Consider the following 15,099-nt stretch of genomic DNA (forward strand, 5'->3'; position numbering starts at 1 on the left):
CCTTTATATCCATACTGCGATTTTTATTTTAAGATATAAAAATTAAAAAAAAAAAACCTAAAAGAATAATCAGATATTTTAGCAATACCCAAGGATGTGTAGGGCATCCTTAAAAAACTGTTTAGTCTAACAATAGGAGGTTTTGCAACATATGGTAATTTTATTGAAACATCAGACCACTAGGTGTGCAGAAGGAGATATAACAAATTGATTCCATCTTTAAATATCAAAGAGATAGAAGACCTATTTGTTTTATTACAAACACGTGCAAAATGGACTGTTATACTGTGGTAAAATATATCAAAATTGTGCAGGGTTATAGGCATTTCCTATGCATCTTATGTCTTGCAGAGAAAAAAGTTCAAGGAAGAAACCTTCACTTGATTATAGCAGGCTTTGGAAACAATTAAACACAAATGTTTACTTACTTCTTGACACTCTCACAAGTTCTGACACGTTGAATACTCCGGATTTCACAAAACTGTCCTCAAGGTACACTGAAAAAGACCACAGAACCATAGTCAGTATCATGAGAAGATTAATAAATAACTATAGATAGATTTACACACCAGCTAACAAGGGTATTAACACAGTCCCAGAACAGTAATACACAGATCAAAGTGCACCCAAAGCTGATCACAGGATCTAATGTGAGCTGAAACTGAGGCAAAGGTGCAAAAAAGTCTTAAGGATCTGTGATAGAGCAATTTTTAAAAAGAATATGAAAACTAACAAGCAATATACTTAGTCCCTAGCTGTCCATGAAAAAAGTGCCTGAAAACTAGTTTCTTTAACTAGGATCTGGAAATTTAAGTCAGTATTGAACTACAACCAGTATCAGCTGGATAGGCAATTTCCCCACAGAGCAGTCCTATCCTTGCATATGTTTCTGCTAAAGAGATTTTTACTTTCACCTTGCTGATTGTGACTTTGCAGTACAGCCTGCCTTACCAAATCATTACCTCTGAGGCAGATGAGGGGTTTGCTATTATTTCCAGGAAAAACAGGAACTGAACAAAGCAGCTGAGCTATTCAGTGGGGTGTGTTTTATGCACATGCTGAATTGTATATCTAGAAACCTATGTTTAAGAAACACATATTACTGTTTTGGCCTGTATTCGCTTATTCTAAGATAAATGTATTTGATATACTTTCTCTGCTGTGAAATTCAGGCATAAGTTGAAGTATTGCTGTGAAACAGCAGCTGGTAAGACTTATCTCAGCAGTGTAACTAGTAACCTTATACAAAGAGAGCTAAGAAACCCATGTTTATGTGGAAGCCTCACATCAATAATCACTGAAAAAGCTGTGAATTTGAGATTGCATAGCATCATGAGCTTTTATAGGTAATAATAACAAGCATTTGCAAACAAAAGTATTTAGATCTATACTTGCTGCACATTGCTGCTTCAACAGTGTTACTTTTTCACGTGAGACAGTGCACTAAGAATTTCTTACTGTGGTTACTCTAGTTTCTTTTCTGAATAAACACAGGTTTTTTTCTTTTGGAAATAAATGGTCAATTTTCCCTTCTCAATGTTTGAAGGAATAAAAGTGTTCTAGATATCTTAACTAACAAAATAAATAAATAAAAAGTACTGGAATATCTACTGATTTAGAAAACAGTGGTTTGATACTATTCTCTTTGGATTTCTTTTTGAAACTGCTGCTTTTATCTTCAAGTGATTTAGCAAAAACATGGCCACTATAATCAGAAAAGTAACTGCAAAAGCAGTACACTTTACCTGAGAGGTCTGTCCTTGGCATATCTGGAGAAACCTCTACTCACTTTCCAGGGTCATGAAGAGGGCAGAGGCAAAAAGTGTGGTTTTCCCTGCTTAATATTCTCACAGAGCTGTCTCATCCAGTGCCCCTGCTATTATTTACTAGTGCAGGTATAAACAGTGCACCAGAGAGCATTAGCTGAAAGAATAGGAACCCATCTGACCAAGCACATTTCCCAACATCTCTGTTACGCTGCCAGACCTGTAGGAGAGTGTCAGTCTTTCCCAGCTGAGAACCATCCCATGACCAAGCACCATGGGTGCACAGAGCACTGGGGGATCATCCTGAACAGTGTTCTGCCAATGCAGTCATCCTCTCATCTCCCAGTCAGTGTCACTTCATACACCACTCCTGCGTGACTTTTTTCCCTCTAGTAGTCTTCAGGTCTCCCTCCCTTTTTAATTCACTTCCTTTCATATTTCTCTGTCTCTCATTTCAAACAGATTTTCTCCATATCCATTACTTTTTCCTCTCTTACCATCCTTCACCTGGATATTGCCAGCCCATCTGCAGTGTCTAAGAAATGAAAGATTTCCCCTTAATTTTATGCACTCTCTTGCACTGTTTTTCCATGGTTTTTTTTTTTTTTTTTTGTGGATGAAAACATGACATTGCTTCTGAAATATTTACTTCTTTATTTTCAGAACTTGGTACACCCATATAACAAAAAAACACAAAGAGTAAATTTTTATTTTTCCTTTCCTCCTCAGTTATTGTTTTTTAATCTGAGATCAGGCAAGCTGGATGAATGCTAGTAATTCCTCAAGCAGTGGCAATCTCTCTGCTTATTTCCTTCATCAGGAACAGTCTAAAATACTACATGGACGGGAGATTTCCAGAGAGAAAATGGTTTCTCGATTTTAGTTGGCTCATAAGTAAAGTGTGGCATAAAGCCAGTGTACAACCATGCAGCCAGCTCTGAAGCTGGTAAAGAGACATGACTGAACTTCTCTGCTGTTTATCCAAGCACAACTACTTTGAAGCACAACGTCTCTCATTCAAGCCAGACTAACTTGAGAGGAGCTATAGCCAAGCATAAATTAATCAAGCTATCATTACAGTAAGAACAAGACCCAAGGTTCATACTAAAAGAAGAAAAAGCCTATATTTGATTTTATATGTAAGAAGACAGATGTGTACATGTGTTCATGCATACACACCCAGACATATATGTTTAATCTTCAGTCTACTCTCATGGATTCGTAGTTTTTCTCACTGGCAATATTGAGAATACATAATATAAAGTGCAATACAGTGTTTCTCTCCTTGTGATAATGAAATGGGAGCAGGAAAAGTATTTTGCCATCAAGTGGTACCACCATCTCTCATCCTCTCATAAAGGATGTGTTGTTGACTGATGGGAGGGACACGTCTTTCACCCAGGTTCCATCTTGCCTTGGAATGGCCAAAAATAATGATACTCACTCATATATGCAAATGTTTTGGTTGGCATAAGGAAAGAAAGGGAAACTGAAGCTATTTTCAATCTCAATCAACATGAAAAACAACTTGAATTTTTTCTCTATATATTGTGACAAATTATCAAAGGATTAATGCAAAAATAAACAATCAATGTCCTAGCACTGAGCAACTCCATCCTGAGCTTTATGTTCCAGCCGGGAAGGTGGACTCTAATGCTGACTCTGGGTGCATGGTAAGGTCCAATACCAGTGAACTTCAAAATTTCACCTAGTTGTGAAGATAATCTGTGGTGGGTGTGTTACCCAACTGTTACTTGGCTCCCAGCTGTACAAGAGGAAAATATTCCGTGCCAATAAATTGCTGCAATTTGTTGTGGAAACATACATTCTATGTAAGACAGAGGTTAAAGAGTAAAACTGTATGTAGAAGGTAAGCAGTGTAGGACATTTTTTGTTTATGTTGTGAGATACTGCCTTTTACCTAATGAAGCTGATCACAACACTGAGTAAGAGTTAACATTTATATACACATTATTACACTTCATGCAAGACAAAAATATGTCATTTATATTAATATACTCCATACAGCCTTACTGGTTTTTTTTATTGCCCCTTCTTAATGCACTGTTTACATTAATATGTTAAAGAGCCTTAAATTAGCACTCTTGGTGTGTGTTTCTGATCTATTCAGTACAGACATTAATGCACTTGATATGGCTATTGTATTCCTCACAGAAAATTTACTGTATCTTTTGATGGTCAATGTAACACTTTGCTGTCTTTATCATTCAAACTTAACAAAAGCATTGAGTACTGTTTTTTAATAAAACTCATCCTGCCTGAGAGATGGCACTCTGAAATGCATACTACTAATTGTCATCATTCTTAAAAATCTGATTTCTTCAAAAGGAGAACATCTGACAAAACTGCCGTAGTGAGATCTTGTATAAAGAGTCACTAACTTCCAAAACCCATACATAAGAGTGGATTTTTTACATTTTCTGCTAGTTTTTGTACATGGGGACTATAAAACCTTTCTCTCTTTATCTTTTTAAAGGAAAACTCACTCATGAAAAATACACTTTCCATACAATTCCACAATGGCCAGTGGCATCAACAATGAAAGACCAGGTTAAGCCAAGCAGCAGTTCTGATCAAGCTCCCATACATATATGGGAGGTTCCTCCTCAGTAAAGGGAGAAACCCTCAGCAATGCCTCCAACTGCTGCAGAAGCTACTGCCCTAGTCCTTGCACCTCTCCCACTCTACTTCTGCACTATACTTGTACTGTGCCTTGAAAACATGAGTTACACATGCAACTTTTAGCTGTTTTAACCATGAAAAAAGTTAAAGGCTTAGGAAGGGGAAATAAAGGGGAAATAAAGTAGTTTCAACTGACTGAAAAATTTCAGTTTGCTGAAACAATTACTCTAACAAGCTTGTTCTCACATTACTTAAAAGCTTACTCATGATGTTTAGCTTCGAAAATTTTTAACCGATCTTTATATGTCTTCTGATTTAATTGTGCTTTTATGAATAGAATGCCTGTTTATGTTCTGCTGCATATTGGCTACCACCTAACCATAAAACTGTTTCCTGGTACAATTACAAATACAGTTTTCTCATTGATACTACCTTCGTTTTGAGCAACTTATAAAAGAAAGGTGAGTACCCAACCAGTACTAGAAACAGTTTGTATTAATATACTTTTATTTCTGTTTCTTTAAAAAAATAAATTCTAGAATAGCAAATGGACTTACTAGCAATAGGAAAAATGCATACAGCATCAAGAGCTACCGTGAGAAGAAAGGCTGAAAACTCTGGTTTATAGCAGACAGCTGTAAGTTAAGTGATGCAGGGTAATGCTGCTAGCTACAGCGTTGTACAGATACTATTTACAGTCAGAAGTGGTAGTGAAAAATTAGTCTCACATTGTTCATAAGTCAAAATACAGTCAGCAGACACACAGTTTGTTTTCTTGTTACTGCATGCATTTTGAAACCAGTATTTGAAAAACAGTACCAGAAACAGGTTGCTTCCAAAACAGAATATCTTAAAGACTGATATGGGTGGATAATATTTGCCAAGTAGTGACAGAGATTTCAGTGATGATATCATTGAAACAGTTGAACTTAGGTCTGCCTAGAGAATGAGACTATTTTTGTTATCACAAAACATTCTGCAGTCATGTAGCATACCCACGGCTTGGTTCGGGCTCCTTTTTCCTGAAAGTTGCAATAATGTCGCAGCTGGGACAGGATACAAACTTGCAAAAAGACCCCCTGACTCCATTGAACTTTTAATACAATTAGGAACTAAAAAGCCATTTTCAGAAACAAATGAGATATTTGACATCCTCAAAATTATAGCCAGAATGATAGTCATCTGTGTCGCATTAATTTGAAGAAGTAAAAACCAGGTTTAATGGATTCTGAAATCCATGGCTAGAATTCAAGAAGTGAGTTGCCCTGAAACCTAGCAAGAAACAGAAAGGATCAGTAACACATATGCATATTGCTTTCTGTTCCAGAGGGTCTCAGGATATACCAAAACTACAGCCAATATTTAAGAAAAAGTTGGGGGAACTGCTTTCTAACAGCTACAGGACTAGTTGGTACCAAAAGGGAATTTTCTGATGCCAAAGCAGGTTTCTGGAATTCTAATTGAAAGCATAAGAGTTTTTATGCACGCTTTGAAGTAAAACCATCACATCTACTGTTGAACACAACTGCATCTGAATCAGCATGAGAATTGATCACAGCATCCTTTATTCACACAGCAGCTTCATAAAGGACAGTCAAGGCAAACAGGAATGTAAAAGTAATCCTAAACCAGCAGACAGTAGTAATTACCCACACCAAATTTCAAACCATCTTTAGAGGCCAAAAACTCTTTATTTTGGAAAGCAGGGTTGTATAGCCTGTGAAGGTCTATGAGTGCCAAGACAGTACACCTGGGCGCTGACCCCAGAATGCCCCACCCAACCCCCTCCAGCTCACTGCTGGGAAGCTGATTAAAAAGTATCCTCTCTCTCAACCTCTGACATTACTAGTTCATAGAGCATTTGGGAAAGGGAGAACTTCACAGAAAATCAAGATCTGACCAAACCCAATATTGTTTTATTTGAAGATCACAATCTGAGATGGCACAGCCACAAGCATATGAGAAACCACAAGCACTTCAGGATATCTACTTCCATGCTGAAAAAGAGGTGAATATTTGTTTACTTAAATACAATTCTGTTGGAATTCCCTATACTGCAACTATGACATCATCTCTTCCAGAAGAAAAGCTGATTACAATGATGAGGCCAGGAAATTTCTATTTCTATTCCTATTAAATGGAGCTGATTCTCCACCCACAAGAGGGTAGCTTTCAATAGAATAAAATAATGAAAGTATCTGTGGTCTGAGACATTCAAAACTCAAAGACATTTGCTTATTGCATTTCCAAAAGTGTGCAAAGGCTGAGACTACGTTCCTCCTCAGAGGTTATTTCTGAAACTTCCAACTGAAATACTTCTATCCGAAACAGAAATATATGGGCAAATTTATTATGCACTTCTAAGGGCTTGATCAAAAAAAAATGTTCACCCAATGGCTGCTAGGCTATATAAAAGTGCCAGGAAAGCTTTGGGGCTCTACAGCTTCAAGAGAGATTTGTAAATTGAGAGATAGGTGAGGCTCATTGCAAGGTTTTTGATAACATCTTCTTTAATTAAAAACCAAATAAAACAAAAGAAAACAAACTTCAGAGCTGGTGATTTCACTCAGATCTTCTTTGGAAGTGGTTCCTAAAATAAAATTCCTAGGGAAAATAGAAGAGGAAAAACAATTCCAGGACAGTGAGGCTGGGGCTTCAACTCAGATTAAGGATTTTATCTCTAGGTAAATTATCTGAAAACATATCCTGGGTTATTGTGAAGGGTAGAAGGAAACTGATGGGGCATAATGAAAGGCAAAGAGGCAGAGACAGTTTGTCCATCTCTTCATCTAGAAGTGTTATCCCATATAAATAATTTAATATTTATTAGCACAAAAGCTCAAACCTGAGTCCTCTGCATCTTTAATGATCTTACAGTCATGAAAATTTGTATGAAAATATTTTGAAACCAGCTAAAATGGAATAAATTTTATCGAGAAAAAGTCCAAACAAATAAAAAAACCTAGTGTTTGCCACTTGCTAGGAAACATAGCTCTAGAAACCTCTGAAGTCATCTGCTTGGATAAAAGGAAAAATCTGAGCACACTCATCTTCCCTCACCAAAAAAGCCTCATACCAGTCTGTGCCAGGATAGCCAGGTTTTCTTTGCACTTTCTGAAAAGCTATCTTTTGTATTCCCCATTGCTCGACAAAAATGGCTCCAAAATCTAGAAGGCATCCATTAAAAATTGATTTAAAATTAGCTTCACAGCTAATTGAGTCTCCTCACTGTCCTATCCAGACAGTGTTTAACTTCATCAATACTGCTACTTCAGTATTACTCCTATTTCAGTTGCTCAAAAAGGCTGTCTTCAAAGGTTTGAGCAACACAGCAACAACTGGACACAGTCATGTTAATGCTGATCTATAAATCAAATCTGCCAAGCAGCAACCTCAAACCAATGGCAAATAGCTAGAAGTCTTATTAACATCAAGTCATCATGGCCAGCAGGAAGAAAGGGAAAGTATAATAAAGCAAAGCAAAATCCAGAAAATCCTCACCTAGAAGAAGTGCCTAGAAAGAACTGCATCTTGGAAGACCATATTGTGAGGGTTGGGGTCAGTATCATTAGCTTAATTACAGTTCTAGATGTTTTTCTTTTTTTACTCACCTTCATAATTTTCTTACGCTTAACAGATTAATTTACTGAAAGACAACATCTTCTGTCTTCAGTACATATCCTGCCACACCACTGCACATATTTCCAGATACACTTGTGAGGACTTATTTTTTAGATTTTCTTAAACTATATAAATACCTACGGAACTTGCAAGGAGCAAATAATAATGCAATGTTAGACTGAAACTACATACTAGATTACCTTTAACAGACTGCTTCAGCTGTAGGTCAGAACATTCTGAGCACAATCAAGCAAGACAGGCCTAAAGTACTTTGGTTGCATTTGGGCTTTGGTAGCTTGCTGGTGGTTGTTTTTTGTGCGCAAAAATATGGGTATTTTCAAACTCCTAATCAGGTGTGCCTCTGTCTTTTTAGACACCCTCACTGGGGCCTTTGTCATGTCCATTCTCTCTTTTTAATAATGTAAACTTTTAACTGTTAGGACTGTGCTAGCACAGCACAGACTTTTAGATATTAGGAACTTGAAGGCTGATGCAGACAATAGTTGTGTTCAGATTTTTATCCACTCTCAGTTCAATTCTGCTCATCTATCTGTCTTGAACTTATTTAACAGTACCTGCAGAGAAGCAAAATTTACAACCCAGCTCTCTGAAAACATGCTAAATACATATATTTATAAAATATGCTAAATATTTTATAATATTAATATACTATTGTATATTTAATATGCTTTATAAAATATGCTAAAGAGACATATTTATAAAAATATGCTAATGCAAATATATATTTTAAAATATATTTTATTTAAAAAATAATTCAAAGTTATTGAAAAATAAAACTTAGAGGAGGATACCCGTGGATGTAGCTACAAAGCTATATCACCATAAGCTATACCACAGGTCTTATCACTGCATTGGGCTATCAAAATATTCAAGGTATTTTTAGGAACATATTGTAAAGAATTCCAACAAATGCTCTTAATGTTCTTTTGTTTGGCAAGTGACACTACCCTCTCTCCAACTTGTTGTTAGGACAGCAAATTACCAGACACCCTAAAGAATGCAACAGTTTCGCCAAACCTAGGAAAAAAACACTCAACACCAACAGCTTTGCCAGCTACCACTCAGTTTCCAGCAACCTCTTCTTTGACAGTATCTTTGTGAAAGTGGTGGCATCCAAAAGCTAACAGCACACATCCTTTGCCAGCATCCTGGCTCTTTGACACACAGGCACTAGAACAGAACATGACAGAAGAATCAACCTTCTGGCACTACCAATCCACATACTCCTGGCCTGGGACTGAAAACAAACCTCAGAGTGGATATCCCCCAGGGTTCTGACAGTAGTGACTGTCTGGCTCTAATAATAAGACTTGTGTGAAGTTTAGCAAGAAGGAATAGGCCAGTAGTGCTTTTCCCAGAGAAGCTGAATGGAATGCAATTCCTTCTCATTCTCCTGCACAGCCCCAGAAGTCAGTCCTGTATTCTGCTATCCCACAAACCACAGCACTTTCACCTTGCCAGTTTAACTCCAAAACAGCATTACACAGGGAAGCTGAACAAAACTAGAAGCTCATCCTCCAGCAGATGACATTCAATTATCCTTCTGTCTCTGCTTAAATGAAGGGTTTCAAGGGAACCAAGATGCAGCTTCTATTTTCTGTCCCCACTTGGCAGCAGACAAAGGGATAATACTGGCTGCAGTGACTCCAAATCATGAGAAAGTGTTATGCTCATATTTTAAGCAGAAAGTTTCATGATGTTTCAGATTTATCTGCTTTCTATGTCCCTCCACCTTCTGAGACAGTGGAGTTTGTCAAACATTAGAAACTGACCCACAAGTCTGCCCATGAGAAAGCCAGTGCAGCTTGTCTCCTGCCTCCCCAAGGCTCTGCTACTGGCAACAAGATTACTCCTTACTGGAGTTAAGGCTGAGGGCTGGAGAGACTGGACTCACTATGGGGTGTCATCCTCACTAGTAAAATACATACTGCTACCTTCCTCCTCCAAATACTAAATGGCACTTCCAAACCAGAATTTTAAAACATGTTGAAGGAGAGTTGACTCTGCCTTCAGCTTCCCAAACCCAGAAGCTACAAAAAAATCCTTCAAAATTACAAGGGGTAAGGTAAAGTGCTAGGCTTTTCTTGCACTTACATGGATGTTCTAAAAGCAAATAAATTTTCTACGGTTAAATGGTCTACGTTTCAAAAACAGTAATTATACACAGAGAAATTTTTCATATTTATTTTATGAGTAAATTTGCTCCTTTGGGTTTTCAAACCACTGTTCTACATAATGTAGGCATGCATTAAATAGAAAAATGAAATTTCACTCTCAAAATCCCACACAGTTTGGAAAGAAACAGCATCAAAGTCTCCAGTTGAAACTGATAACAAGCCTGCATGATCCCTTAAAGAAAAAAAAAACACTTGCATTAGAGCTTAGAACGATGTTATTTGACTTGCTCTACCCTCTTACCTCTAAAGTACATCTGCTATCTTCAAGTATACATATGTGGGGTTTATATTACAGGAATATGACTTTTGTATAACAATCTTTGATGGTTCTCCCACTTTTGGATATTCACACACAATACACATGACATATTTCACAAATGGAGAATACTTTGATGATATGCATACTACAAAACAGTACAACCACAAAGCAGACTGTTTATCCTAATGTTGTACAGATCCAGAAATTATCCATGTATACGTTAACAGCCCAGCAACACAAAATTACGTCCTGGTCAGAATATGGTTCATTTCTGATTCAGAAGATCAAACTGATTTAGTTGCAGCTTGTTTCAAATACACACATCTTCTGAGAGCTAAAATGAGAAGATACAATGTGATGGTAGTGGGTAGAGTCACTCCTTGGTCATTAAGAAGTGATAATGTGTCATCTGCCACAAGTGTTTGTCTTAGTCTGATAAAATTCATAATATGGCAAAGGTTTACAAGATTTACTAGCACAGCCCAATTGATTAGAAGGATAGCCTCATGAAAATTCAAGGAACCTTTTGTCTAAACACACTGGAATGGCAAAGCTTGGGTTTGATTTTCTCTTGTGTTTTTATTTTAAAACAACCCTTGAAAGGATCATTTACGCCAACATCTCTCTCAAAGGAATATCAAATGTCACTAGCCATGATGCATTAACATGTTCAAAGACTGCTCTGAGCCAATGCCAAAAAATAATTTTAAATTAACACATTTTTATTTTATAAAACACATATGAAAAGTAAAAAAACTGGCAGTGCAGTCATAGAGTTTAAACATAGGTCAATTTTCTTTTGCCTGAGATGTAAGAAAACTGGTAGCATTTTAAGACTTTTATAAAAATAATTTGGGATCTTGTCTCCTTAGTCTCACTTACTTGCCCATCCCCGCTTAGAAAATTCGAAAAACCATGAGTTGAAAGAAAAACTCCTTAGATAAAATTAATGTTGATGAAACAGCAATTAAGGCACTGCCACTTCAGAGGAACTAAAGTATCACAATCTATCCTGATTATACTTACCAGTGCAAGATAGGTTGCCGACCAACTAAACTCTCTTTAGCTATTATCAGTAGTATCATTGTTCTCAAACAATGTTAGATGCACATGCTCTGGAACATATATTTACCTGGTGGATTCTTGGCAGGATCATTGTGGCTTGGACTTCCTGGTTGTCCAGAATCTATAAAGAAATGAAAGAAATATTTTAATAATTTTTTTGCAAGTATTTCACAATCTTTTAATACCCTCTCTATTAACTATTAAACTAATGCTTTACTTTATTCTTTAAAGGTCATTTTGAACAAGCACTCTACCTGTCACCTATTTTATGCAGAGGTAGAAACATTGTGAAAGATGCAATGATCCTAACAAGAGGAACTTGTAGATCACTGAATAAGGACAAGAGAGTCATTCAGTTAAATACTAAAGTTGTAAACACATTTACAAGGGTACCTTTTCATTCCCTTTCCCGCCCTCCCCCAAATATAATATTGCATAATGAGCAAAGCAGAGGTAATTTCTTCTCAGGCAATGACCAGAAAGACACACTGGGTCAGGCAACTAGCAATGCTTGCAGTGATGAGGCCTTTTGCTTTAGCTTCTCCTTAAAGCACAAAAGCCCACATTGCTTCCACAGACTCATGACTGCAGTGAGGATATGACAGCCTGTTTAAATACAATATGGTCTTTGTGTTCCTAGCCTGTGAGAACTGCTGTTGTGAAATTAAGATTATGTAACATGAAAACTAACAAAACTCAAATACTGTAGATTTCAAACTGTGGTCTTTTGCACCTATATGCGCCTACATGCACCATACATGCACCTATTAAATCAAGAGGAGAATGTAATTTCATGTTAATATACTAAATAATAAATTATATCCTTATTCATATAAACAGTTTCTTTTAAAAACATCTACTTTTTACTGTATTCCCACACCAATAATATATCAAAACCCTGCTCCACTGCAAGAAATAAACAAAGATATAAGAAACAAAAAATGCAGAGAAGAAGAAAATAAATCAGGCACCATCATTTTTTCCACATACAGGCTGGTTTTGGAGCTGTTTTAAAGTCTGAATAAAAAATACCAATTTTCTTAAAGGTAGTGGTGCTATTAATAGCATAAGGCCACCAAAAGATTGCACTATAGAAACTGCTGCTACCAAATGAACTCCAGATGGATGTAGAGTTGTTGAATGCATTGCTGCTTACAGTGTCCAAATTAAAGAATAAACAATATAGAAAGGAAGAAATGTTTATATCAACAAATATTTTTCCTTCGATTACCATTATTTCTTCTTACAGCTGATGTGGTCCTCATCCTGGAATGAGAGATTCCCTCTAGCTGCTACAGGAAGTTCATTGAACTCTACTGCTACCTGTTATGCATCTTCATAAATGTGGTTTGACTCGCATGTCTCTCAAGCACTCTAAGTTAACACAAGCTCGATTCTACAGAAGATTTTAAGTGAGATGGAAATCCTTTTCACAGCTCAGGTTCTACTAAGTTGATCTGAATGGCAGTCATCCCAAAATATATACCTCTGGGTCGCTACCTGGGTACTGGAATTCCACGGCACGTGTGAAATTCAGTTCCAATGGTGTTAAAAAAAACAACTAACTTTTCCAAAAGTGAATTAAATCACTCTTGTGCACAATAAAATCCACATTGAATAGGGAATTTAATTTATCTTCTTCAGCCTTGGGCAGGAAACACGAAGGGCAGGACTATGAGCTGGATTCTGCCCTTACCATGGTTTGGCACCTGCATACTCTTAGGTGTCCCATTGTGTGACACAGTATGCAGCCATTCAGTATGTCTGGCTCTTTGCATGATGTGATACTTCCCTTAAAATAATTAAATCAAGTTAATTTGAAAACTTAATCCGCTGCAAGAAATGCTGAGTCTAATGTTTCTCCACATATGGACCAATTTGCAGGGAATCATCTTTTTTCCTGTGTGAATTAGATGTTCTTCTAATAGACATTGAGTCTGCAAACCATACATACCACTATTTAAATTCAAATTATAAGAGAGGATTAATTTTACACAGCAATGGTCTGAGTGTAAAATTACTGCAGGTATGTGGCTAAAGGAACTGTCATTTTGGTAGTAGATAAATTCAATAAAGCTTGAACAACATAACTTCAGGATCACAGAGATTTGAAACTGAATTAATGAGACCAACCAGAAAATAACTTTTGAAGTTTTCTCCTGTTAAAATTCACTTAAAAAAAAGAACAAAGTGAAATAATTTTTCAGATCTTGCACAGCAATTTGTCTTTACTTCTAGTTTCTGGATTCAGGATTTAAAGATTAATGGCAGTTTGAACAATTGTTATTATAGTAAGAAATTTAGCAAAGAATTTTCTAATTACAGGGATAAGCAGTTGGCTATTTATTATAATTTTCCAGTCAGACTTAGCTTTGGGTTCTGTTAACTACTCAGTAATCATGGCTTTTACACACTGATTCTCAATCTGGTTTTTTTGAGATCTCAACAAGATTTTGAGAAAGCAAAGGATTACTGAAGAAGAATATGAGAAGAAACTTAACTAAGCCTTCACTAAATGCAGTTGAAAAATCAAAGACTTTTATTCTGTATGAGAGCATCAAGCTATGGAACTCTGCACTTAAAACAAGAGAAGCATCTGATCCTCAAGATGAAAGACACAGACTTGAGATGGCCTGTGATGATCCAATTCTCTTACCAGTGTCAGTAATCACACAGCACTCTACTGTTTTGATTGGATGCAAATAGCTTTGTGAAGTACAAAAGAATCATGGTCATTATAGGATTAAATTATATTACTATAACTTCATATAAACAGAACACTGAATGAACCAATACATTGGAGCAATGCTCTTCTAAAAGAGGGAGTAAGAGGCATTTTTGGGAAGCCACAGGAGCTACAGAAGTAAAAGACTTGTTAAGACACTTGAAATCTTTCTTTGTCCTCATCTGTACAACACCACTAATTAACAACATGAGCCCTTTCTTCAGGAAGGGGAGATGGAGAAAGACATAAAACAAATTCATTGCCTGTCTAGCTGGATTTGCATACAATTATCCCAGCAAATAACTCACATATTAAAAAATAAAAAAAAATTTAAAATGCCCAACAATCAAAAGCAAAAGAAATCAGACTACCAAAAGAAAACCCAAGCAACTGCATAACCTAGGAGCTGCAGGAAAAGATACACAACAAGAAGCAAATCAAATCCCATCATGTTTACACAACGAAACTGAAATTTTCATAATTTTCATTTAGGTAGCTCCCAACTGTATGCTCCCTACACATACTATTTCCCTAAAATGGTTTTCATGTACCCCTCACAGCTGCAGTAGCACATCTTCTACTCTGCTCTTCTTGGTGCTGACTGATAAAACTTATTTTGCTAAGTTATTACCCCATGGATGAACAATCTGTATGAAACAGGTTCAAGCCAGACTTTAACAGGTCATGTAACCCTGATGCACTTTATGTATAACTTATCATGATTTAGCATGGCTATCTCCAAGACATTCAAACTCTATATCAAATTACTCTTGCTTCTAGGAGACTGTATGAAAGGATGAGACAAGAAGCTAACATATATTT

General features: G+C 36.6%; 1 protein-coding gene across 5 annotated transcripts in view; it reads right to left on the minus strand.

Annotated features, from left to right (window-relative positions):
• The window catches only part of NFIB (nuclear factor I B), a 169,740-nt gene that overhangs the window by 60,659 nt on the left and 93,982 nt on the right, over positions 1-15,099 (minus strand). For all 5 annotated transcript variants that reach the window (XM_084225513.1, XM_084225512.1, XM_084225515.1 and 2 more), the window contains exons 3-4: positions 11,620-11,673; positions 429-497 (exon numbers count right to left, since the gene is read on the minus strand). In XM_084225513.1, coding sequence (XP_084081639.1) covers positions 429-497; positions 11,620-11,673 — 123 coding nt within the window. The remainder of the gene's footprint in view (positions 1-428; positions 498-11,619; positions 11,674-15,099) is intronic.

This window comes from Fringilla coelebs (genome assembly GCF_963513975.1).
Source record: "Fringilla coelebs genome assembly, chromosome: Z".
Classification (NCBI taxonomy): Eukaryota; Metazoa; Chordata; class Aves; order Passeriformes; family Fringillidae; genus Fringilla; species Fringilla coelebs.